Raw genomic sequence first — 27,556 nt, forward strand, 5'->3', positions numbered from 1 at the left:
AGTACAGGAGTCAAGTTATTTTTGTGGTTCATCAACTTAAAAACAAGTTACTTGTACAGGAGGGCCCCACTTATACAGCAGGTTAGGTTCTGGGCTACTGCTGTACAGGAGGGCCCCACTTATACAGCAGGTTAGGTTCTGGGCTACTGCTGTACAGGAGGGCCCCACTTATACAGCAGGTTAGGTTCTGGGCTACTGCTGTACAGGAGGGTCCCACTTATACAGCAGGTTAGGTTCTGGGCTACTGCTGTACAGGAGGGCCCCACTTATACAGCAGGTTAGGTTCTGGGCTACTGCTGTACAGGAGGGCCCCACTTATACAGCAGGTTAGGTTCTGGGCTACTGCTGTACAGGAGGGCCCCACTTATACAGCAGGTTAGGTTCTGGGCTACTGCTGTACAGGAGGGCCCCACTTATACAGCAGGTTAGGTTCTGGGCTACTGCTGTACAGGAGGGCCCCACTTATACAGCAGATTAGGTTCTGGGCTACTGCTGTACAGGAGGGCCCCACTTATACAGCAGGTTAGGTTCTGGGCTACTGCTGTAAAGCAAAAACCACTATAAAATGAAACATAGCCTTCAACTGCATATAAGTCTGACAACATGTTTACACTATCACATATTAAGTGAGCAACAGAGCGAGGCCTTAAAAATGCATATACAGTACACACATTACTTACTTTAAAGTGTTTTCAACCTTAGCTTATAATGAATGTTGAATATAATTATTGTAGGAAGTCTGGATAAATGAAGAATGCATATACAGTGGACCCCCGGTTAACGATATTTTTTCATTCCAGAAGCATGTTCAGGTGCCAGTACTGACCGAATTTGTTCCCATAAGGAATATTGTGAAGTAGATTAGTCCATTTCAGACCCCCAAACATACACGTACAAACGCACTTACATAAATACACTTACATAATTGGTCGCATTTGGAGGTGATCGTTAAGCGGGGGTCCACTGTAATTGAAAACTGCCGCATTAGCGAAGTGCTGTAAAGTGAAGCGCTCTAAAGCAGGGTCCTTTGTATAGAAAATAATACAAAGGAGAGTTGGGTTTTACACATGTTTTGCCACAAATAAAGATACCCAGATATTGCACATGTGTCAAATTCATTTACACATGTTTGTACTGTAGTCCCCATGGTTATTAAACTTTAATTGCTTTTTAAATGTAGGCATGTTGCTAATGTAATTGTTTTACAGTTATACGGTGGAAGTGTTGCTTCCAAGCTGCTGTCGTCTATCAACCGTCTATGCGTATATTATCTCAAGTGGGCTGGCCATACCATCAGTGTCAAAGAATTTATTACACCATCACATGTTAGTGCCAAACGCAGAGCAGTGTTGGCTGATCTTATAAAGGTATGAAGATAATAAATTGCTATTTTCTTTTCGTATGATTGTATTCCCTTGTACCAAGCTGTCTGCATCTTGCGTAGACTACCATATATTATCGGCCATGAGTCCATCTTGGTCATTACATAGGGGTAGTATGTTGCTTATTCTACAATTATCAGATTGTTTGCATATGGAAGTACCGTATTTCGTGGCTTATAAGACGCAGCTTATAAGACTTGTTTTAGTTTTATTGGCTTGGCATCGGATGTAACTGGGAGAGCTACAGCCCACCCCACACCCCAGACTTATAGCACCTGTCACTGTCCTTCAGTTTATAGGACGCAGGGTGGTTTTGGGAGACATTTTATGGATTATTATTATTATTATTATAATCAAGGGGAAGCACTAAACCCGGAGGATTATACAGCGCCTGGGGGGGGGGGGAAGGCATTCAGGCTTAATTCGGGGAACTGGAGCACAGATCCAATTCCCTAAATCAAGAGCCCCTCACCAACATCAAGGAACCTTCCTTGAGGGGAATACATTTTATGGAAAAAATGCGTCTAATAAGCCGCAAAATACGGTAAATTGTTTTTCTGCATCAATAGAATATCAAAACATAAACATTATCTACATTGACTACTAAAGAATTTGAAAAATGCAGTCGTGGAGCGATGGTCTGTGATGTCACTGGGTGTAACAGGAAGCCAGAAAAATGACAGGGTGGGTAATGAGAACTTTGATAACGAGAAATAATGCCAGTTATAACACGATATACTTGTGCTCTCTTGCTTGGAGTACTGTTTGGTGTTGCCAGGTCTGTAAAAACATTGCTAATTGTGTCTTAAATGCATTCTCAAGTTAATGAATTATCATTTAATGTATTTTGATAATGACAGAAAATGCTCAGTCCAAATTATATATGAAAATATATCAAGTGCAGGGAGTAAGGGGCTTGTAATACCTTCTGCAGAAATTACTAAATATGAAATGAAGAGACATTACACTTATTCTGTTTTGGGCCACCGTGCCCTGGTGGCAAACGGTTCTTGTGTTAAAAAAAATATACAGCCTCTCCTCACTTAACAACGGAGGTCCATTCTTAAGACCACGTTGGTAAACAAATTTGTCACTGAGTGAGGAGCATACTATAATGGTAGTGGGTTTGTGTCAACCATCTTTGATATTGTTTTAATGTCACTTTTGCACCATTTATAACATTTCTGATATTTTTTTAATTGTTTATACAGTAATATACTGTATATTGTAATAAACAGAATAGAGGAAATCAGCTTTAATATACATTATTTAGGTATTCATATTGGTCAGAGAGCCCATCATAAGTCCAAGTTGTCGGTAAATGAGTACGTTGCTAAGTGAAGAGAGGCTGTATGTATAATGTACCCCCTTTTTTTTTTTTTTTTTTTTTTTTTTTTTTTTTTTTTTTTTTTATTAATCTGAAATCATTTTGATGTTGAAAGGGGCTGTTTACAGGGTTGTTCTGCCCCTTCAGTTTTTAAAATATCAAGTGTTTATCTGAAAGTTTTCTGTGTGAAGTCAGCAGCTGTCAGTGTTCTTTTAGGATTTGTCAGAAAAATCACGTTATATCTTACACTACACAAATAACGTGCGAGGCCTGGTCACAGACCAGGCCACAGGGGTGTTAATCCCCGAAACCTTCGCCAGGTATAGGAAACAGAAACCATGTGCAGATTATTTGTGTATTGTTCCAGTCACAGTACTGTTCCAGTCACAGTATTGTTCCAGTCACAGTATTGTTCAAGTCACAGTATTGTTCCAATCACAGTATTGTTCCAGTCACAGTATTGTTCCAGTCACAGTATTGTTCAAGTCACAGTATTGTTCCAATCACAGTATTGTTCCAGTCACAGTATTGTTCCAGTCACAGTATTGTTCCAGTCACAGTATTTTTCCAGTCACAGTATTGTACCAGTCACAGTATTGTACCAGTCACAGTATTGTTCCAGTCACAGTATTGTTCCAGTCACAGTATTGTTCCAGCCACTATATTCTTCCTTTTGGTTCTTTATACCTTACACATTTCCATGAGTGATAATCTGACACATAAGATACAGCTGGGTGGGTTATTAAGTGTCTGCATAGCTGTTTAAAACTTGTATATAGTTACTAGATATATAATGAACTCCATGGGGAAGTGAAATTAAATTCTTCCTCCATAAGCCATGCGTGTCCTAAGAGGTGATTAAAATGCCGGCAGCAAGGGACTAGTAACCCGTTCTCCTGCACAGTACTGAATTTAAATAGAGAAACCTTTATTTTTCTTTTCAGGTCACCCCTCCTAGGTGGGATATGGCCGGTTTGTTGGGGAAAAAAATAGTTGTATAAAGCTTTCGTAAAGTTACTAGGTATGTGAGGCCTGGTCACAGACTGGGCCACGGGGGCGTTGACCCCCTGAAACTCTCTCCAGGTATATAATGAAACAATCCAGCTTCATTTACTATACAGAGCCACAGTGTAATAAATATGTCACCAAATATTGGTCAGAAAGATGTTTATTTTGACTCTCTGGGGGAAATGATTTATTGTGTTAGTACGTTTTATTGTGGATACCTGGAGACGGTTTCGGGGATCATCACCCCCCGTGGCCCAGTCTGTGACCAGGCCTCCTGCACGGATAACGTTGACTTTTTTAAATTTATTATTTTGGGCTCAAATGACAGAGAAATGGAGCACTCCAGTTTTGGGGTTTTACTCTATATTTTGTAAACAGAACTCATAGTAAGTGAACTGATAACTTATGAGATACATTTTTTTTTATAACGTATTGTCAGTCTCCCACCGAGGCTGAGTGACCCAAAAAAAAAAGAAGAAAAGAAAGTTTTTTTTTTTTTGATACAAGATAGTGTTTTGAAAGAACAATACACAAATAACCTGGAACAATACACAACCTGGAACAGTACACAAATAACCTGGAACAATACACAACCTTTGTAGATGAATGGTTCAGAGAACCGACATGTTGATAAATTAGACACATGTGCAATTCTTGGGTATCTTTATTGAGGAAACGTTTCGCCACACAGTGGCTTCATCAGTCCATACGTAGGAGAAACTTGAAGAACAGGAGGAGAATGAGGTAATCAGTCCCTCAACCTTGAGTCGATGTGTTCAGTCCATCAATCTTGAATAGAATGATTGATGGACTGAACACATCGACTCAAGGTTGAGGGACTGATTACCTCATTCTCCTCCTGTTCTTCAAGTTTCTCCTACGTATGGACTGATGAAGCCACTGTGTGGCGAAACGTTTCCTCAATAAAGATACCCAAGGATTGCACATGTGTCTAATTTATCAATACACAACCTGGAACAATACACAAATAACCTGGAACAATACACAACTTGGAACAATACACAAATAACCTGGGTTATTAGTGCATACTGATATTAAATTTAGACCAAAATTTACCTATAAAGCATATTAAAATACATTGACAGAGAACTCCTGCTGAGGTGAGTGCCAAGTTTGGCATCGCAGAGGAACATTTCCAAGATTATTATGAGAAGGCTCACATGAAAGGCAGTGAAAAGGACATGGCAGCCATTGACGCGGCTTACACATCCGTTCTGGGTTCAACCACTTCAGAAGTCACTGGGTAAATCTTAAAGCCTAGCATGGACCAGTAGACCTGCTGCAGTGCTCCCTCTTTCTTACTTTTTATGAAGTTTTTGTTCAATAATGACCTACATGGAGACAAAAACTAAGGGGATTATTTGAGCTATATATTTCAACCCTCTTCTGGGATCCTCTTCGAAATATACAGATCAATTAATCTCCTGAGATTGTCACCTCGTGACTTATTATAAGCATTCATTAAAGTATTGTTGACTAGCATTTTAAATATGATTAAATACAGACATAGGTTCAATTTAAAATAAATTTTGTTAATTTGTAGCCTATTTAAATTTTCTTATTACATATATTGCATTTTGTATATTTATTTGTGTGAGCTGAAGAGATCACTAAGTTTGGAGAAAATATAATTTATAAAGTAAAATTATTAACTAAAGTCTTACGTAAATGTGTAACTAACAACACAGTATGTGTAATAATAATTATAATAATAATAAGTTTATTACAGCATGATGCAATGTTTATACAAGGTGAATGATATTTGGGTCAACATACCAAAAGTCCCTATAATATATGCAGAGCATTTCGGGTAAACTTAAGATTAATAAGGGAATAACAATATGGGTAATTTTGTACTTACAGTCACTTGGGTGAGTGGAAGTACAGTTGTGAAAGAAGTACAGTGCTGTATTAAATGTGGTTGAGTACACCTACCATCCGTCTTACGACCGAGTTCGGTTCCGAGAAACCGGTCGTAAGTCGAAATGGACGCAAGTCGAACCTTACTACTGAATATCAACATCACATTTTTGTAATGACTTTATTTTATTGTTTTATTTTGGTATTTCATGTTTTACTTTACTTTTTATGTTGTTAGTACTGTATTTTATACTGTAAGGTTTAGGATAAACACTGTGTACAACACAAATAGTTGTTTATTTCCCAGAAATTTGGCATAAAAAACACGGTCGTAAGTCGAGTGGTCGTAAGTCGAGCAGGTCATAAGTAGGATGGTAGGTGTATGCTGACAAATTTATGTAATGAATATGAAATTTATTATGCTAAATTAAAAAAAACAGCATTTTTTAGTAGTTAATGTTTCAGTATCTCAATAAATAATAAATGTCCTGATAATGAGTTATTTTTCTCCAAACTTCATAATTCAGAGAAAACGAACGAGGACTTATACGGCGCAGTTTGGACAATCATATGAGGATGATGGTAGACACAGGAGCCAAGGGTTCGAAGGTAAGTTACGTTTCGTTATACTTTTTGTGTATTCTTGAAATTGTTTCTACACATGGGGCAGAAACTGGTATTCCAGTAATGAGGACGGCAGTTTAGTGTTGTTCGTTAAATGTCTGTTGTAGCCAGAGGATAACAAAGTGTACTCGTGTGAATAAATAATTTATAAAGCCCACAAGTTGATAAATGAGACACTTGTGCAACATTTAGGCATCTTTATTCTGGAAACGTTTTGCCACGTAGTGGCTCCTTCAGCCCACTGCAGAGAAAAGTGGAAAATGAGGAAGAGTTTGAGGTGATCTGTCCCTCAGCCTTGAGTCGATGTGTTCAGCCCATCAGTCTTGACTTGTCTGCCTGCTTGACCCACCAACTTGGGGTTGATGGGTCAAGCAGACAGATAACAGATAAAGTTAAAATATTTATGGCATCAGTCAAAACAGAGGTATCTTATATTAGGGTTTAAATGGCTAGAAGAACACTGGATGAAGGAATCATTCATTATGCGTGTGATTCAAGTTGTTTCAAGATTGGTAGTAAGATCTCTATTTTTTCTGGGTAATTAATTTATATGTGCACCTCTGGGAAGATAGCTGACAAGTGAGCAATGATGAATGTCTTCTTTTACATTGTACAGCTTTAGTGGGAAATGGCCGATGTGTGGGAAGTACAGTGCCTGCACTCTGATGGAGGGGTGGGGATATTTGCAGTTTTGAACTGTGTATTGGAGCCCCTCTGACAAGACAGTGATGGGGTGAATGATGGTGAATGTGTTTCTTCTTTTTTTGGGCCACCCTTCCTTAGTGGGACACAGCTACTTTGTTAAAAACCAATCTTTATGTACTCCTGTCATTCTCATGAAGAGCCATACTAAAGATTATTGTGAATTTACATCTGCCATTTATTTACAAAGCACAAGGTTACTCTGACCTTCCCTACACCTTTGACCTCTAGTTTTTCTAACATTATCTGTGGCATCATTTTTTTTTTCTTTTTAACACATCGGCCGATTCCCACCAAGGCAGAGTGACCTGAAAAAGAAGAAACACTTACATCATCACTCACTCCAACACTGTCTTGCCAGAGGAGTGCCTGTATTACAGTTCAGAAACTGCAACATGTCTCCACCTTTCTCCTTCATGAATTATCAATTATTATCATAAAATAGACAGTGATTCTTGTATTAAATTGTAATGAACAGTGTGCCTTATGTTGAAAAATGGTATAAAATACAAACAAAGTTGATAAATATGACATGTGCAACAGCTGCATGTGTCTCACTTAGCAATGTGTCTCACTTATCAGCGTGTCTCACTTATCAATGTGTCTCACTTATCAGTGTGTCTCACTTATCAATGTGTCTCACTTATCAGTGTGTCGCACTTATCAATGTGTCTCACTTATCAGTGTGGTTTCATTTATACTTCTGTATTTACTTTTACTTTACAGGTGAATATGAACCAGATAGCATCTTTATTTGGTTCTGTGGCTATTGACGGAAAGAGGATGCCTCTGAGCATCACTGGCAGGTCTTTGCCATCTTTTAAACCATACGACCCTAACCCAGTTGCAGGCGGCTACATCTCAAACCGCTTCATGACTGGCATTAATCCCCAGTCGTATTTTTTCCTGTGCATTGTGGGGCGTGACGTAAGTTCAGCTGTGGTTGAACATTTGCTTAACAGTAGCTGGTTCAGATTTTTTTATTAAGATTTGTTATTTCTGTAATTGTATTCCACTTAATTTGTATTACACTTATATTTCTTCCAATACTAACAGTTTTTCAGTTTATAGTGTACACCCTCGAATTTAGTAGTGCCATTTCTGTGTGCAAAACTATTTTTATTATCTATAAAATGTATTTTCTGTTAATGTTTTAGGGTGTCTGGAATGGTTTAATTGGATTTACATTATTTCCTATGGGAAATATTAACAAAAAATATATTTTATAGATAATAAAAATAGTTTTGCATACAGAAATGGTACTACTAAATTCGAGGGTCCACTGTACCTGTATTTATCAACAATCAGTGGGACAGGACCTATCCGCTGAGTGAGAAATCTATTTATGCTCGAAAATGTGTGTGCTTACACACCTTTCACATAGAAGAAACTTACGATGATATTTCAATCCGGCTTCAACCATTAATCATAATAATAAAAAAATTATTTCTTTTCTGCAGTATACAGGTGATGTAGTTTACGTATAATAAAATATTGTGAGGCACAAAAGCCACTAGCATGTAGTGCATTTCAAGCAGAATAGTCCAAGTTGAACCAGAATGTTGTCTTGAGTTTCCTTCTCTTACGTGTCGGTTATTTATGTACAGCCTCTCCTCACTTAAGAACGGAGTTCCGTCGCTAAGTGAGGAGCACACTGTAATGGTAGTGGGTTTGTGTCAACCATCTTTAATATTGTTTTAATGTCACCTTTGCACCATTTATAACATTTCTGGTATATTTTTAAATGTTTATACAGTAGTGTACAGTGGATCCCCGGTTAACGATATTTTTTCACTCCAGAAGTATGTTCAGGTGCCAGTACTGACCGAATTTGTTCCCATAAGAAATATTGTGAAGTAGATTAGTCCATTTCAGACCCCCAAACATACACGTACAAACGCACTTACATAAATACACTTACATAATTGGTCACATTCGGAGGTAATCGTTATGCGGGGGTCCACTGTACTGTACATTGAAATAAACAGAACAGAGGAAATGAGCTCTTAATATACATTATTTAGGTATAAATACTGGTCAGAGAGCCCGTCTTAAGTCCAAAGCATCGGTAAACGAGTACATCACTAACTGAGGAGAGGCTGTATTGTTCCAGTCGCTGTATTGCGGCTTTTTTGTTCTGCATGTTTTTGCTATTGAAGTTTCTTGAACATTTATTTGTGTATATTTTGATACAAAAATATTTAAAAAATTTAAAATAAGATCCAAGAATGTTTTTTACTCTCAGTGTAAGTTAAGGAAATATATAGGGTTACCCCCGTAGTCACAGGGGATGTGTTCCACAACCTACCATGGTTACCCGAAACTGCGGATAGTAGCGAATCCTATATATACCATTTTTTGTATACAGTACTTATATACATACCTATGATAAAGTTTAATTGATGAATTACACAAAATAAGTTGAGAATTAGCACTTTTTTTTACTGATGGGAAGCACTTCATGGCTTCTCTTCGGCTTTAAAGAACTGCCGTCACTACTTTTGTGCTTTGGGGCCGTTATTAAACAAAGTTAAGGGTTATTTTTGGGTCACAGTAAACCATGGATAACTGAAATTGTAGAAACTGAATCTGTGGATACAGGGGTTCTGCTGTACTGTACTGACACTTTAACCCTTAAACTGTCCAAGCAGATCTACGTTCACATGCGTAGGGCTCCAAAAGTAGATGTATGTTTTTTTACGTATTTTCAAATATAAAAAAAAAAACGTAGATCAAAGTTTTTTTACACATTTTCAAATGTAAATAAATAAAAGATGATCTACTTTTTTTACATTCAATTGTTGAAAAAACGTAGATCTACGTTTGGACAGTTTAAGGGTTAATATACATTTGTCCATATAAATTTGTTGGTACCTTATATGTGGATTTTGATTATCTAGCTTTTTAATGATGGGCAACTGTGTGTAGATTCTAGCTTCAATTATCACACATTTTTTGGTTCCATGCCTTTTCTTCCCTCAAATGTTTTTTATTCAGGTCATTATTCCTTGTAAATGTCAATGTTAACTATATTACAGTGAGATGATAAGAGATTTGAACTCTGAAGCACAAAATAATCCTTAACCTCAAGGATAATTTGTTATGGATGAGAGACTTCTGCAACGTTTGGCAATCTTGATTGAGAAATGTTTTGCCAGCCAGTGGCTGAAGAAGCGTTCCCTCAGTAAAGATTCCCATATGATACACAAGTGTCTCATTCTTCAATTTTGTCAGTTTTCTAAGCTATTTACCCCACACAGAATTTTTAATATTTGTAATTTTTTTTTTTTTCAACAAGTCGGCCGTCTCCCACCGAGGCAGGGTGACCCAAAAAAGAAAGAAAATCCCCAAAAAGAAAATACTTTCATCATCATTCAACACTTTCACCACACTCGCACATTATCACTGTTTTTGCAGAGGTGCTCAGAATACAACAGTCTAGAAGCATACACATATGAAGATACACAACATATCCCTCCAAACTGCCAATATCCCAAACCCCTCCTTTAAAGTGCAGGCATTGTACTTCCCATTTCCAGGACTCAAGTCCGACTATATGAAAATAACCGGTTTCCCTGAATCCCTTCACTAAATATTACCCTGCTCACACTCCAACAGATCGTCAGGTCCCAAGTACCATTCGTCTCCATTCACTCCTATCTAACACGCTCACGCACGCTTGCTGGAAGTCCAAGCCCCTTGCCCACAAAACCTCCTTTACCCCCTCTCTCCAACCCTTTCGAGGACGACCCCTACCCCGCCTTCCTTCCCCTATAGATTTATATGCTTTCCATGTCATTCTACTTTGATCCATTCTCTCTAAATGACCAAACCACCTCAACAACCCCTCTTCTGCCCTCTGACTAATACTTTTATTAACTCCACACCTTCTAATTTCCACACTCCGTAAACTCTAGGACTGTAACCCCCCACTAATTTACATGAATTAAATTTTATTTTTTGGGGGTTAGCCTACCTTGGTGAACAATGGCTGGTGTTTTATTAAATATTCATGTTGATGGTGTTTGCATAACACTTTTTCAGTTTCTAATTACACATCGGCCGATTCCCACCAAGGCAGGGTGGCCCGAAAAAGAAAAACTTTCATCATCATTCACCTCATCACTGTCTTGCCAGAGGCATCCCTACACTACAGTTATAAAACTGCAACATTAACACTCCTCCTTCAGAGCGCAGACACTGTACTTCCCATCTCCAGCACTTAAGTCCGGCCTGCTGGTTTCCCTCAATCCCTTCATAAATGTTACCTTGCTCTTACTCCAACAGCACATCAAGTATTAAAAACATTTGTTAATAAATTTTTATTTTTCTTTCCCCGTAAGCTATTCATGTTGTAAGGGCAACTAAAATCCTGGTAGCAAGGGGCTAGTAACCCCTTCTGTATTAATTACTAAATTTAAAAAGACAAACTTGATGCAACATGGCCAGTTCATCGAATTTTTTTTATATATGCTAATGCCTTCTAATACTGTGCATTGCATCCTTCAACAGAGCTTGCAACACACTGCTGTCAAGACTGCAGACAGCGGCTATCTGCAGCGCTGTCTCATCAAGCATCTCGAGGGCATTCATGTCAAATATGACATGACTGTTCGTAACAGTGATGGTCTTGTTCTTCAGGTATTTACATCCAGTTTTGCTCATGGACATTTTTTTAATTAAAGATTTCCATCTTAAATTTTTCCACTCTTAGGCTCCTCAAGTCTTTATTAAAGTTATCCAGTATAGTCAAAATATTTATACAAGATGGTCAAAATATTGACCCAATATGGTCAAAATGTATTTATACTGTACCTATTTTTGCATGACTCACATTCTAGTCTTAGTCAAATTTAGGAAATCTAGTTTGTTCAATTTCATTAGATTTCTTCTTGAAAAAATAAAAAATACAATAATGCATTTTACAGAACCTTGATTGGTAACACATTTAGGCACAATACAATAGCAGTTTGTACAGACCAGTCACAAATATGGATATTTAAAAGATAATGAATGTGATACAGAATTAGAGTTGCCACTGCTGGAAGTTTAACGTTGTGAGTCTGGAAGTACATTGTTGTTATTGAATCATGATGTGTACTCACCCATATATGGCTGCAGGAGTTGAGTCTTAGCTCCTGGCCCCACTTCTTGTTGCCCCCTATCCTGCATGAGGTATTTGGTATTCACTGCAGAATTTGGTTGAAACATTACATTAGTAGCTTGATATTCTCCCTTTGAATCGACAGAAAATATTTTTAATGGTATAGGAATATTGTATTCAAATTGTCTACGAAGCAGCCTTTGTATGTGGGAATCTTAGCTGTAGTTAAAGTACTGAACTTTCTCCATACATTGATGATTAGATCAATATAGAACATAGCATAAAGTTTGGAGAGAGAGAATGATTAATGATAAATTCAGCATTAATTTGTTGTTTATTTATGTAAGCAATTTTTTTTTCAGTTTGATTATGGTGAGGATGGATTAGACGTAACCAAAGTTCCATTTTTAAAAAATCCCGAGACTTTGGATGTGGTGGTGAAGAACCACAGTCTTCTCCTTAACAGCCAAGCTCTCTCCCTGGCCAGATCTGTGGGAGAGAAGGATTTGGTTGATGCATACACAAGGAAGGTATGGCATCACGTATAGGGGACAGCCAGGACTCGATTAGTACAAATCTGAATAGTGCCATTTCAAATGAGATCTCTCCACTGAATTTATTATTTGCACTAATTGAGATCTAGCTGTATGAAGAGTTCCTACAGTACAGGCATACTTCATTTTAAGGCGGTTTGCGTTAGAGCATTTCGCTCTAACGTTTATGTTTATTATTGGCACTTGCCTTGCTCTAAGATGGTTTGTGGCAGTGATATACACATCATCTGACTGTAGCATCATTTTTCTTAGGTTTAGTGCTATTACTCACTCAATAAATGATTGTGTTCTCAGGAACCTAATCTGTATTAGCCAGGCATGTCTGTACTTGCTTCACAACCTTCAGTTTGCATTATCTGCAACTCTTTTAAGCATATTTTTCTTGTCTTTCTCTGGTACCTGTAGCTCATAAATTATTATTAATTTGTCAGTAAGTGCTTTTATAGAAGAAGCTGACATTATCAAAAATTTTTAATACCTTAAATTTCAAGATGAAGAAATGGCATAAGAAGAACAGCAACACTGAAAATGTTCGTCGCAGCGCCTTCCTCAAGTTCAGCAAGAAGATGAAAGACACTGTTGAGAGCGCTGGCTACAGTGAAAGAACTGGGCGGGCAAACTCCTCCAAAGAACTTCAAGATATGTGGCACAACATGACACTAGAGGAGAAGAAAAAGTTAGTCTTCATGTTTTTCAAGACTGATGAAAGACTTAACCCAAGGAATTGGTTGTACCCTCCTTCTCCTTGGATTGAACTAGATTACCTCATATTCCTCAGTACTGCATGATTGTTATGGGTTTAGTGCTTTACTATAAGTAAAAAAGTATAGTAACTGTTTTTGTCAGTTTATCTCTCTCTGTTAGTCCAGTTCTTTATGTTTTCATTAAGTTTTCCTTCAGTACCTGTAAAATTTTTGTGACTGGCTTTGGGAGTTTTTCTATTCTGAAGGCCCAGCTGGGGCTGCAGAGGCCTACATATCGATTAAAGTCTGGCACCTGTTTCAGATAGTGCTTATATTATCTTTAACATAAGCATCAGTAACCTGTATATACAGTAGCAACTGGATTGCCAGACTTGTGGTGTGAAAGTACAGTGCATGCAGTCTCAAAGATTGGTGAGAATGTTGCAGTTCAGCAGATTTTATAGATATAAATTGTGTGTCTTTCATGCCTTCATTCCAAAGAATACAGGTAAAGAACTTAAAAGATTCCCAGTAATTTAGGTGCTTGACTCATCTTATGCAGTGAAGGTTCTTTGTACACTCTAAATTTCCAATTTTGCCCACCTTAAAAAGAATCATTTAAATTGTGATGTCTACAAACTTTATTTTGACACTTCTGCCATCCCCCACCGAGGCAGGATTTCCCCAAAAATAAAGAAACACTTTCACCATCATTCACGCATAATCACTGTCTTTGCAAAGGTGCCCAGATATGACAGTTTAGATGTCACTCCAAACAGCCAATATCCCAAACCCCTCCTTTAAAGTGTAGGCATTGTCCTTATTACGTATTCATTTTGATTCAACTTCAGATTCATGAAGGATTCTTCGAAGCGTCCAGACCCAGTCAACTCCGTGTTTAGTGGTGCGTCGAACCTTGGTGTAGTCTCTGAAGCTGTAGATGATCTCATTGAGCGCTACTATGAAGAGATGTACTCCAGGCAGCCCACTCAGCAGCAGAAGTTAACGTGGGAAGAGGTGGCAACCACAGTACATATGAAGGCTCTTAATTCCAAGGTGGACCCAGGAGAAGCTGTAGGAGCTCTGTGTGCTCAGGTCAGCATATATTTGTATTTAATACCTCTCATAGTTTGCTTTACTCATTGGGCCAGTATTTCATGTGCAGTACATAGCAAAAACTTGTCTTCAAACAAAAACTTATAATCATATCCATAATTTTTAAAGGGATGTAGGGGTAAGCCTTTTTGGATGACCAGAAGCTCCAGCGGCAAGTCATCATATGACTAAAACCAATGCCAGGAAACACTTGTCCTGTTTCCTGACAAATCTTACCTAACCTAACCTTGTCTTAGATCTACACAATTAGATCTCAAGAAGTTGTGATATGGGATTAAAGTATCCTCCTTCCTTCATGAGATGTGCACCTGCTACCAAATGCACTCCAAGCAAGATGTGCATGTAAGCTGCTTTTCTTCATAAAATAGGATTGTAGAAGGCCTCTGCTGGCACCTAGACTCATACTTAGCACTCGTGTGACTCAGTTTAGAGTTACATGTAAGTCTGAAGTTGGCTACTAAAGTATTTCCTTGACCAGGAAAGCTTTTAACAGTGTAAACCATAGAAAAAGTGTGGTTTGAACCCATTGCAAACGAATCCTAAAATTCACAGGCCAGTGGGATTCGAACCCCACCTGTTTTGTGGCTTGTTTGCAATCATGTTATTATGATTTCGTGAGTTCATTTCTTGTCTGGGGTGAGTCTAGTATCAGAAATATCACCCTCACAGGAGGCTCAGGTTCACATCTCTAATGCTCCTTGATGTTTCAGAATGTCTACCATATATTATTGGTCATAAGCAGCCATTTCTTAGTAAATATGCCCACAGTAATCTTTACCCTTGTAGAAGAACCTTTCCTCTGTGAGCCATGCATGTCTTAAGAGGTGACTAAAATACCGGGAGCAAGGGGCTAGTAACCGTGCCTTGGTGGGAGATGGGCAGTGTGTAAAAAATCTTCCCTTCCTTGTGCTAAACCAAAAAGTAATCCAACCACTGGGGCAGGTGGAAGTTAAGTGACTCGAGTATTCATGTGTATAAATGTCACTGTGTTTTCGAGTTACTATATTCCTCAAAACAATGGAATACCACACAACTTATAGATATATCATGTGTCTGTTTGCTTCCATGGCTTTCTGCATGTTCTGACATAGACAGCATCATTTTTGTGCCTCCTTCCCATCCTTTGCAGCAGAAATAGTATCAGGGAAGTGTACATCAGGCTTCAGCCAAAATGAATAGCTTTCATTGCCATGGTGGTGACATGTTGGCTGAGCTTTCACCTGGTATTTTTCTGTTATCTGTCTCTTCTTCTTTCTTTCTTTCAACACACCGGCCGTATCCCACCGAGGTGGGGTGGCCCAAAAAGAAAAACGAAAGTTTCTCCTTTCAAATTTAGTAATATATACAGGAGAAGAGGTTACTAGCCCCTTGCTCCTGGCATTTTAGTCGCCTCTTACAACACGCATGGCTTACGGAGGAAGAATTCTGTTCCACTTCCCCATGGAAATAAGAGAAAATAAACTAAGAACAAGAACTAGAAAGAAAATAGAAGAAAACCCAGAGGGGTATGTATATATACGCTTGTACATGTATGTGTAGTGTGACCGAAATGTAAGTAGAAGTAGCAAGACGTACCTGAAATCTTGCATGTTCATGAGACAGAAAAAAGGACACCAGCAATCCTACCATCATGTAAAACAATTACAGGCTTTCGTTTTACACTCGCTTGGCAGGACGGTAGTACCTCCCTGGGCAGTTGCTGTCTACCAACCTACTACCTAGGGTTATCTGTCTCATGATAGATAAATCAGTCAATTTAAACTTCCATCCTGTCTTTCACCTGGATTTAGCACTCAGCATCCAACAGATGGAAAAACAATTTTATATACCACTTGTAGCTCATTCTGACACAGTCTACAAACCTAATTTGCTTGTCTGATTTGTCTACCAAACACTTACTAGTATTACAGTCAACAAGTACAAGTAGTTTAATAATAGGTTCATCTGTTTGCCAGTCAGCCTTTCTAGTTTGCTTCATTTAATGTCCATTCATGGTCATCAACATTGTCACATCTCTTTTCTTATGCCATGGAAGTGCCATCTTGGCATCTTTCTACCTGTTAGAATTGTATTGAATTCTTCTTGACAGATGATCACATATCTTCCAGTATCCTCTGTGCTAGCACTATGCAGACTCTTATCACTGGTGAATTTGGCTGGAATTTAATTTATATACAGGAGGGCCCGGTTGTACAGCACCTTCTTTTTTACTATTCCACACTATCATTGGCTTCAGATTAAGCCATTGTTCATTATATTCCACCCATCAGTGACTAACACCGGTGAGTGGAACAGTGGCTCAGTTGAAAGCCAACAAAAGTGTGTAACAGTGCAAAGAAGGTGCTGTATAACCAGGGTCCGTCTGTATGTATGTATGTATGTATGTATGTATATATATATATATATATAGTAGTAGGTAGGTAGTAGGTTGGTAGACAGCAACCGCCCAGGGAGGTACTACCGTCCTGCCAAGTGAGTGTAAAACGAAAGCCTGTAATTGTTTTACATGATGGTAGGATTGCTGGTGTCCTTTTTTCTGTCTCATGAACATGCAAGATTTCAGGTACGTCTTGCTACTTCTACTTACACTTAGGTCACACTACACATACATGTACAAGCACATATATACACACCCCTCTGGGTTTTCTTTTATTTTCTTTCTAGTTCTTATTCTTGTTTATTTCCTCTTATCTCCATGGGGAAGTGGAACAGAATTCTTCCTCCGTAAGCCATGCGTGTTGTAAGAGGCGACTAAAATGCCGGGAGCAAGGGGCTAGTAACCTCTTCTCCTGTATATATTACTAAATGTAAAAGGAGAAACTTTCGTTTTTCCTTTTGGGCCACCCCGCCTCGGTGGGATACGGCCGGTGTGTTGAAAGATATATACATATATATATATATATACATACATATATATATATATATATATATATATATATATATTTATTTATTTATTTATTTATTTATTTTTAACAAGTCGGCCATCTCCCACTAAGGCAGGGTGACCCAGAAAAGAAAGAAAATCCCCAAAAAGAAAATACTTTCATCATCATTCAACACTTTCACCTCACTCACACATAATCACTGTTTTTGCAGAGGTGCTCAGAACACAACAGTTTAGAAGCATATACATATAAAGATACACAACATATCCCTCCAAACTGCCAATATCCCGAACTCCTCCTTTAGAGTGCAGGCATTGTACCTCCCATTTCCAGAACTCAAGTCCGGCTATATAACGATAACCGGTTTCCCTGAATCCCTTCACTAAATATTACCCTGCTCACACTCCAACAGATCGTCAGGCCCCAAATACCATTTGTCTCCATTTACTCCTATCTAACACGCTCACACACGCTTGCTGGAAGTATATGTATTTTCAATTATTACTAAATAAAAAAATATGAAAGACTGTGAAAGTGTTTCTTCTTTTTTCATATCACCTGTCTTAGTGGAGACTGCCAGTGTGTTAAAAATCAACTATTAACTGAACAGATACAGTCAAGGTTGTGTCTATTTACTTTGTTTTATTTTTAACTCGCTGGTCGTTTCTCACTGAGACAGGGTAACCCAAAAAAGAAACGGTCACCATCATTCACATTATCACTTTCCCTGTTTAATCTAAACATTGCATTTTATTCCTCTTTACAGGCTATTGGTGAACCATTGACTCAGATGACACTCAACACTTTCCATTTTGCTGGCAAAGATGAACTTAACGTTACACTTGGTTAGTAAACAGCTTTTTTTCAATACAAGAAATCTAATAAGTACAGTTAACTAAGCTGGCAGATCTGTTTGGCTCTTATGTTCCCTTGTTTTGATAGCACCTCACGATAGGTGACTTATCAATAGTAATAAGGTATCAAAATGTAATAAACTGTTATCTTCCCTGAGCTTATGTAGAGGTTGACTCATATCCTTGACTAATGGGGTTGTGGAGCAAGTGGTCGAGGAATAGCTGGAGACTACGGTAGTGTGGGAAATAATAGAGGTAATTGCTGATGAAGTGGTAGAAACATCAGAGATGAGAACATTTTAAGGTTTGGAAATGGGAGTAACTGTGGTAGTGGTAATCATTGTGTGCTGAGATTACAGGAAAACACTGGAGTAACTGCAATAGTGGTAATGATTGTGTTGAGGTTACAAGAAAATGCTGAAGTAAGTGTGGTAGTAGTAATCACTGTGTTGAGGTTACAGGAAAACACTGCAGTAGGAGCAGTATGGTATTTTCCATGTTGGTGTGGTTGAGTCACAGCTTAATTATATGACAAACTCTTTCCTTTTCATACATCAGATCTCACTTTTCCAAAAGAAAACAGAACAGTTACAAGAAAACGAGGGGTGTGCTTCACCACAGTTAACACAAGAAAGGGGTTTGGTGTGAATTTTTGTGTAAAGTATTGATATACTGTACTGCAGTGATTGACAGAATTTAAATGATGCTTTTTTTCTCTTGTCATTCAGGTGTACCTCGTATGGTTGAAATTTTAAAAACAGCCAACAAAAAAATATCGACTCCCATCATGGAGGTGGCATTTCATCCACACATTACTAGATCGCAAGCTGAGAGTCTTCGTATTAGACTCTCTGAAGTATCCCTCTCAGCGGTGAGTTGCTGTGTTATACACTCTAATTCTTGGATCTCAGGCCTAATGATTTTCTTAGCAGTGCTCAGGAGAAATTTTAATGCCAGTGTACCAGTGGCTCAAACATTTAAAAAATAATAGATATGTTGGAATTATTTGAATAGTAGTGTCAGCACGCCTCTGGCAAGACAGTGATGGAGTAAGTGATGATGAAAGTGTTTCTTTTTTTTGGGTCACCCTGCCTCAGTGGGAAATGGCCATTACATTATTAAAAAAAATAAAATAGTGGTGAAGGTAGGGTTTTTGAGTCTTTTTTTAACTTGAATGTGTCATTGTTATACCTAGAGGGTGTTTGGGGGTCAGTGCCCCTGTGGCCAGGTCCATGTTTCTGATTGCTGCTTTAGTTATATAAAAAATGTGTCTCTTGTACTAAATTATTTATTTATATTACTTTAATGTAAATATCTCATGGAATATACTTGTTTTTAGGTAATGCTTAGATTGGATGTGAGATCCGAGCCTGAGAAGAACAGAAGAGGTCATAATCATCGCCGAATCAATATCAAATTTACATTCCTTCCACATCGTGAATACAAGCACATTTATGCTGTCAACCCTTCACAAGTGTTAAATTACGTTGAGCACTATTTTATCCCAAAGGTTTTATTGAAAGAAATCCAGAAATCATGTTCCATGGGCCGAAAGATGTGGTAAGTTTTCATTGACTTGCCAGGTAGTTGACTGACTGAAATGCTGGGACATATTAGTGGCTTTCTTTGTACTTAACATTATTTTTACAACATGTAAATCACACATTGTATACTATGCAAAGGAATAAAAATTGGAATGTGTCTAATTACATTATTCTTGTAGCTTGAGATACTAGGCGTACATGTGAAGATATACATCATTAGTCTTGTAGTTCTTTAGTTTTTCCTGTTGCTTACAGTTCTTCAGCTGATACTACAGAAAGAAAAAGTAAGGAAAAAGGAAACACTGAAGATAACGATGATGATGATGGACTAAACACTGCCGAGGACACTGAAAGATACAGGGAGAAAATTGATGGCACATTTGGTAAAGTGAATGCTGAGGACGACGACGACAATGACGTGGAGGAGGTTGGCGAGGTAATATTTATTACATTTCTGTTAATGTTATTCGCAGTGGTAGCTCCAGGAGCTCTACACACTAATAACCCAAACACAGACCTTAACTAGTCATGGTGGCTAGGTGATGGTCCATGTTGACCATTAGCTAGTCATGGTGGCTAGTTGATGGTCCATGTTGACCATTAACTAGTTTTGGTGGCTAGCTGATGATTCATATTGACCATTAACTAGTCATGGTGGCTAGTTGATGGTTCACGTTGGACTGACATGTGTCATAAGTTTCATTCTCCCATGTGTGTGGATTTGTGTATCACTGTCCATGTCTCCAGAAGATGTCAGAAACACTGCTGAGACAAGTGTAGAAGTCTTCAAGAGGAAACCAGACAATTATCTTCACTAGGCTATGATGAATATGTAGACCAGCAGTAATAGCCTGGTTGATCAGGCCAGGCTTTGGGAGTAGACGGGAACTCATTAAAGGTAAAAGTATATAAGTAAGAGGTAACAAACAGCTGAAGTGAGGTTAGTAAGGAGAAAGCCACCATCAAGTCAATTCACAAGTGTTATGAAGATTAGAGTATTTAACAATATACCATGAAAGGGAAGCATTAACTGAGACTAAATCAATATTTAAGATTGACGTTAGGAATAATGCAATCATCAGCTTGTTGGTTCTCTGAACTATTTATCTACAGTGTTAGGAATGTTGTGTATAAGGACTGATATGACCCTTGTACACTACTTATGGTGATTTCACCACCACCATGGCTATCTCTTGGGTCTACAAATGCCCACCAATATTTTATAGTACCTGATGAGCAGTGTGAAGTATATAGACAGAATGCACCATGTTTTAAGGGGAATAGTTGTAGAATATAATCTGTGCTTTTCAGTGAGATTGCTAAATAAGTGAATGCAACCAGATGTCAGTCTTGAGACACGTGAATCTATTACGTTTTACTGTACATGTATTTAGATGTTTGTAGGCTTCTGTACCATTTTTAAATTGATTCTTACATTATTCAATCCATAGGAAGATGCTGATGCAACAGCAGCATCAAGGAAAAGAAAGTCAGAGGAACAAGATTATTCAGAAGATGAGAACGAGGCAGAATCATCAGACAAGGACGAAAGTGAGAAGGAAACTGTGTCGGAGGATGAAGGTCTCGGGGAAGAAACCAAATCAGATGAGGAAGATGTGAGTAAAGTAGATTTAAGATTTTTTTTTATACTGATGAAGTTTTCTTAATTTTTTTTAAATACAGCAACCGTCTACCCAGGCAGGGTGACCCAAAGAAGAAGAAACACTTCTTTTACATTTGTTAATGTGCAAGTGCTCCTTGACTTAATGATTGTGCAGATGTTCCTCAACTTAAGAGGAACACCCCATCGTACATCAAGGAGCACCTGTATACAGAAGGGGTTACTAGCCCCTTGCTCCCAGCATTTTAGTCGCAGCTTACAACACGCATGGCTTACAAAGTAAAGATTCTTCTCCAATTCCCCATGGAGATTTAATTAAAATATAAAGGATTAATCTTGTAAAATCTCAGTAAATATTTTGCCTCCTATTATATTGTATTTACTATAATATGATGTTGTAATTGTTTTACATGATGGTAGGATTGCTGGTGTCTTTTTTTCTGTCTCATAAACATGCAAGATTTCAGGTACGTCTTGCTACTTGTACTTACACTTAGGTCACACTACACATACATGTACAAGCATATACAGGTCCTCCATCACAAATCCGGCATCATTGGGACCTGTAGTGTGCCGGATTACTGAGTTTGCCAGATTACAGAGCAGTTAGGTTAGGATACACTTAATAAAATTAACCAACTTGACTTAAACAAAGTTCATTGAACATCGGCAAAAATCGAACATTTCCGCTACTTTGAGCTCAGTTTCAAGGTACTTTTCATCATGAAAACAATTAAAATCATATCTATTTCTGTAATATATCTTTCATTCTATCAAACGAGACCGAAAAAATGAGAATATAACCATAAAAACCATACAAAAATATACCGCTTAGCACCCGCTAATGGCTGAGAAGTGAACTCCGCTATTTATGGTCTAATTTCTTTCATTTTTGGTGTACGTTAAGAAGTATCTTTCCATCATACATTGCCCAAGTTTCAGTAAGATAACCCAACAAACAACTGAGAAAATAATAATATAATAATACAGTGGACCCTCGCCTAACGCTATTAATCCGTTCCTGAGAGCTCAACATTAGGCGAATTAATTTTCCCCATAAGAAATAATGGAAATCAAATTAATCCGTTCCTGACACCCCAAAGTATGAACAAAAAAAATTTTTACCACATGAAATATTAATTTTAATACACACAAACTGAAGAAGACATGCACAGTTACATGACACTTACCTTTATTGAAGATCTGGTGATGATTGATGGGATGGGAGGAGGGAAGACTGTGGATGGTGTTAATGTTTAGAAGGGGAATCCCCTTCCATTAGGACTTGAGGTGGCAAGTCCTTTTCCGGGGTTACTTCCCTTCTTCTTTTAATGCCACTAGGACCAGCTTGAGAGTCACTGGACCTCTGTCGCACAACATATCTGTCCATAGAGGCCTGTACCTCCCGTTCCTTTATGACATTCCAAAAGTGTTTCACAACATTGTCAGTGTAATAGTCACCAGCACGGCTTGCAATAGCTGTGCAAGGGTGATTTTCATCAAAAAAGGTTTGCACTTTAAGCCACATTGCACACATTTCCTTAATCTTTGAAGTAGGCAGCTTCCTCAATTTCTCTATCCCCTCCTCCAAAGCAGTTTCCTCATGTGTGGCCTCTTGCTGTTGAAGATGATCTAGCAGCTCATCAGTGGTTAGTTCTTCATTGTCCTCCTCCACCAACCTTCCACATCCTCCAACCCCAAGGACTTCCCCAATGACACAGTGGATTCCTCAACTGGCATAGGATTCCCAGGGTTAGCCTCAAACTCTTCAAAATCCCTTTTGTCTACACATTCTGGCGTTAAAATGTATCGCTAGGCGGATTTAACGTTATGCGATGCGTTCGTTAGGTGAGGGGTCCACTGTATCTTTATTTACTACACGTACAAGGTATACAGGCCTAGCTGACATCAGTGACATACTGCTATATAGAAAGCCGCTTGTTATGCAGAGTATTTCAAGAAAATTAGGTCAGTGTCCTAGGATAACACCCACACCAGTCGACTAACACCCAGGTACCCATTTACTGATGGGTAAACATAGACAACATGTGTAAAGAAACATGTCTAATGTTTCTACCCTGGCTGAGAATCGAATATTTACCAAAAATCATATATGGCTAACCCAAGCCAGGTACTAGAAATAAGCCACTTTGACTTTTTTGGGTTATCCTAGGTTCTCTACACATATGCTGCTGTGTGTGATAATCTATATAGAGAAAATAACTTTTTTGTTTCAGGTTTATGGTGCAGTACAAGTGTATATCACAGTTACCCCTGTGCTACACTCAGTTTTCTCTAATATAAGCCCCCAAGACAGGGATAGGAGAATGGTACACCTACCATCCGACTTCGGTTCCAAGAAACCGGTCGTAAGTCGAACTTTACTCTGAATATCAACATAACATTTTTGTAATGACTTTATTTTATTGTTTTATTTTGGTATTTCATGTTTTACTTTACTTTTTATGCTGTTAGTACTGTATTTTATACTGTAAGGTTTAGGATAAACACTGTGTACAACAAACACACTTGTTTATTTCCCAGAAATTTGGCATAAAAAACACGGTCGTAAATCGAGTCGTCGTACGTCGAGCTGGTCGTAAGTCGGATGGTAGGTGTATTTGTATACCATATCCTTTTCATACCTCCGTTGAACTGCTCTGTGTTATGGCAAATATTATTTATTCTGGAGTATTTAACATGTTTTAGGTTAAGTAAAAGGACACAAGTGCAACTAATGTGACATTTTATTGTGGCAACGTTACACTCTCCAGGAGCTTTATCAAGCCTGATAAAGCTCCTGGAGAGCGAAACATTGCCACAATAAAATGTCACATTAGTTGCACTTGTGTCCTTTTACTTTACATATTGTCGGTAATACTACCAACTTTATTACAATATTTTAGGTTATTTATATTGTTTATTATGTCATATTAGATCATTTGTGATAGGCAAATAAGCTGTAGTGTTGATATTAGTGTAACAATAAAGCATTTTTCCCTGCATCACGAGACTGAGCTCATAGCAACCGACAGTGGCTTCCAAGCCACCTTATCTTTAATGGACAATGTACTGTGTAGGTTCTTTACACAATGAAAAGCATTTCTTTTATTCATTGGAACCATGGCTAGGGCTAAAAGTAAGCAGGTTATAACAATAAATGGAGAAAAAGAAATTAGAATGACTTATGCAGCAAGTAGCACCATCACTACGACAAGGTCCTAGATGCACTAGAAGACAAAAAGAATGCAGATGTAATATATACAGACTTTGCAAAAGCCTTCGACAAGTGTGACCATGGCGTAATAGCGCACAAAATGCGTGCTAAAGGAATAACAGGAAAAGTCGGTCGATGGATCTATAATTTCCTCACTAACAGAACACAGAGAGTAGTCGTCAACAGAGTAAAGTCCGAGGCAGCTACGGTGAAAAGCTCTGTTCCACAAGGCACAGTACTCGCTCCCATCTTGTTCCTCATCCTCATATCCGACATAGACAAGGATGTCAGCCACAGCACCGTGTCTTCCTTTGCAGATGACACCCGAATCTGCATGACAGTGTCTTCCATTGCAGACACTGCAAGGCTCGAGGCGGACATCAACCAAATCTTTCAGTGGGCTGCAGAAAACAATATGAAGTTCAATGATGAGAAATTTCAATTACTCAGATATGGTAAACACGAGGAAATTAAATCTTCATCAGAGTACAAAACAAATTCTGGCCACAAAATAGAGCGAAACACCAACGTCAAAGACCTGGGAGTGATCATGTCGGAGGATCTCACCTTCAAGGACCATAACATTGTATCAATCACATCTGCTAGAAAAATGACAGGATGGATAATGAGAACCTTCAAAACTAGGGATGCCAAGCTCATGATGACACTCTTCAGGTCACTTGTTCTATATAGGCTGGAATATTGCTGCACACTAACAGCACCTTTCAAGGCAGGTGAAATTGCTGACCTAGAAAATGTACAAAGAACCTTCACGGCGCGCATAACGGAGATAAAACACCTCAATTACTGGGAGCGCTTGAGGTTCCTAAACCTGTATTCCCTGGAACGCAGGCGGGAGAGATACATGATTATATACACCTGGAAAATCCTAGAGGGACTAGTACCGAACTTGCACACGAAAATCACTCACTACGAAAGCAAAAGACTTGGCAGACGATGCAACATCCCCCAAATGAAAAGCAAGGGTGTCACTAGCACGTTAAGAGACCATACAATAAGTGTCAGGGACCCAAGACTGTTCAACTGCCTCCCAGCATACATAAGGGGGATTACCAACAGACCCCTGGCAGTCTTCAAGCTGGCACTGGACAAGCACCTAAAGTCGGTTCCTGACCAGCCGGGCTGTGGCTCGTACGTTGGTTTGCGTGCAGGCAGCAGTAACAGCCTGATTGATCAGGCTCTGATCCACCAGGAGGCCTGGTCACAGACCGGGCTGCGGGGGCATTGACCCCCGGAACTCTCTCCAGGTAAACCAAACAGTACCAGCAGGTTGGTGTGGAAACCCTGGAAATTTTAAATTATGCTAGCCAAAATTAGTGCCGAATAACTGAAGGAACCAAATAACTGATTGCCGGATCTGTATATACACACACCCCTCTGGGTTTTCTGTTATTTTCTTTCTAGTTTATTTCCTCTTATCTCTATGGGGAAGTGAACAGAATTCTTCCTCCGTAAGGCATGCGTGTTGTAAGAGGCGACTAAAATGCAGGGTACAAGGGGCTAGTAACCCCTTCTCCTGTATAAATTACTAAATTTAAAAAGAGAAACTTTTGTTTTTCTTTTTGAGCCACCCTGCCTCGGTGGAATATGGCCAGTTTGTTGTAAGAAGAAGATGATGATGTTTTTATAATCCAGACTTCCAAGGTCAGGAAAATGGGCAAAAAAAATCAAATGTTTTCCGAACTCAGTTCTTTGGATAATACTCCTAATCTTCAAACTATGAATTCTCTACATAATATTCACACCATACATTACAACACTGCCTCCAGCCTCCTCACAACATTTAAGATACATGCTTCATACCCATATAAGAGTGTTGGTACCACTATACTCCAATACATTCCCCCTTTTTGCCTCCACAGATGCACCATCCACCTTTTTTTTCCACTCATCAGTTCTATGGTTCATCTCATCTTTCATAGACCTCTGTGCAAATTTACATTCTTTTAGACTTTAATTTTTCTATTCTTGTATTTATATTTTTTCATCAACAGTTAAAGGCAAAACCAAATGTAGAAGAGTCTAGGAAGCGTAAGGAATGTGTCACGGTGGACAAATTTGTCATACGAAAGGAAGCGCTCAAGGCATGTGACTCTTGGATTGTGGACTATGACTTTGATAGAAACAAAGAAGAATGGTGTGAAGTGAGTATTGTTCAAAATTTAGATCTTTCTATTCGTATGTTTAAAATGTCTATTTATTTTGTTCATCTTTATTATTATTTTTTTTTTATGTGTGTGTTCCCACAATATGGTGGGATAATAACATTCAGTAATTTTGGCGGGTTTGCTAGATAGCAGTCATCCAAGCAATATACAGTGGTCCCTCGTTTTTCGTAATTAATCCGTTCCTAGAAGTGTGACTATTGTCGAAATTGACGATTTTCGAATCAATTTTCCCCATAAGAAATAATGTAAGTCCAATTAATTCATTCCAGACTCCCAGAAGTATCAACAACAATATTTTTTTACATTAAAGATAGATTTGCATACACAAAAGAATGAACATTCAACATGACAGTTGCCTTTATTGAAGGCTGTTGTTGATGAATGGAAGACAGGGAGGAGAGGTTATTGTTTGGAAGGGAAATCCCCCTCCATATGGCCTCTAGGTCACTTCAGGGGTCACTTCCCTAGCTTAAATATAGATTTACATGCAGAAAAGAATACCAGATAAATGTAAAGCACTAATAAAATATAAATGAACATTGGTAATAGGGATAGTTGATGAGTGGAACGGTCTGCCTAGTAGGGTGATCGAAGCTGAAACATTGGGTAGTTTCAAATTTAGGTTGGATAAATATATGAGTGAGAGGGGTTGGTTTGAATTGGGCTTGCACATGAGTAAATAGGTTTATCAAAGCTTATTGCTTGGGTAACAGTTATGCTGTTAGTGGGTTGGATTTGTGAAGGACCTGCCTAGTATGGGCCAACAGGCCTATTGCAGTGTTCCTCATTTCTTATGTTCTAAAAGCTATGACTTGGGTAGTTTCAAAATTAGGTTGGATAAATACATGAGTGAGAGGGGTTGGAT

At 38.5% G+C, this 27,556-nt stretch overlaps 1 protein-coding gene across 1 annotated transcript in view; it reads left to right on the forward strand.

The window, feature by feature from the left end:
• Window positions 1-27,556, forward strand: part of Polr1A (RNA polymerase I subunit RpI1) — a 53,153-nt gene that overhangs the window by 19,967 nt on the left and 5,630 nt on the right. The window contains exons 12-25 of the mRNA XM_070100873.1: window positions 1,209-1,367; window positions 4,824-4,981; window positions 6,126-6,207; window positions 7,651-7,851; window positions 11,437-11,565; window positions 12,391-12,558; window positions 13,074-13,258; window positions 14,117-14,360; window positions 18,033-18,111; window positions 18,849-18,991; window positions 19,460-19,680; window positions 19,920-20,100; window positions 21,116-21,280; window positions 26,518-26,667. Coding sequence (XP_069956974.1) covers window positions 1,209-1,367; window positions 4,824-4,981; window positions 6,126-6,207; window positions 7,651-7,851; window positions 11,437-11,565; window positions 12,391-12,558; window positions 13,074-13,258; window positions 14,117-14,360; window positions 18,033-18,111; window positions 18,849-18,991; window positions 19,460-19,680; window positions 19,920-20,100; window positions 21,116-21,280; window positions 26,518-26,667 — 2,265 coding nt within the window. The remainder of the gene's footprint in view (window positions 1-1,208; window positions 1,368-4,823; window positions 4,982-6,125; window positions 6,208-7,650; window positions 7,852-11,436; window positions 11,566-12,390; window positions 12,559-13,073; window positions 13,259-14,116; window positions 14,361-18,032; window positions 18,112-18,848; window positions 18,992-19,459; window positions 19,681-19,919; window positions 20,101-21,115; window positions 21,281-26,517; window positions 26,668-27,556) is intronic.

The sequence above is a fragment of the Cherax quadricarinatus genome, chromosome 75 (assembly GCF_038502225.1).
Source record: "Cherax quadricarinatus isolate ZL_2023a chromosome 75, ASM3850222v1, whole genome shotgun sequence".
In the NCBI taxonomy this organism is placed as follows: domain Eukaryota; kingdom Metazoa; phylum Arthropoda; class Malacostraca; order Decapoda; family Parastacidae; genus Cherax; species Cherax quadricarinatus.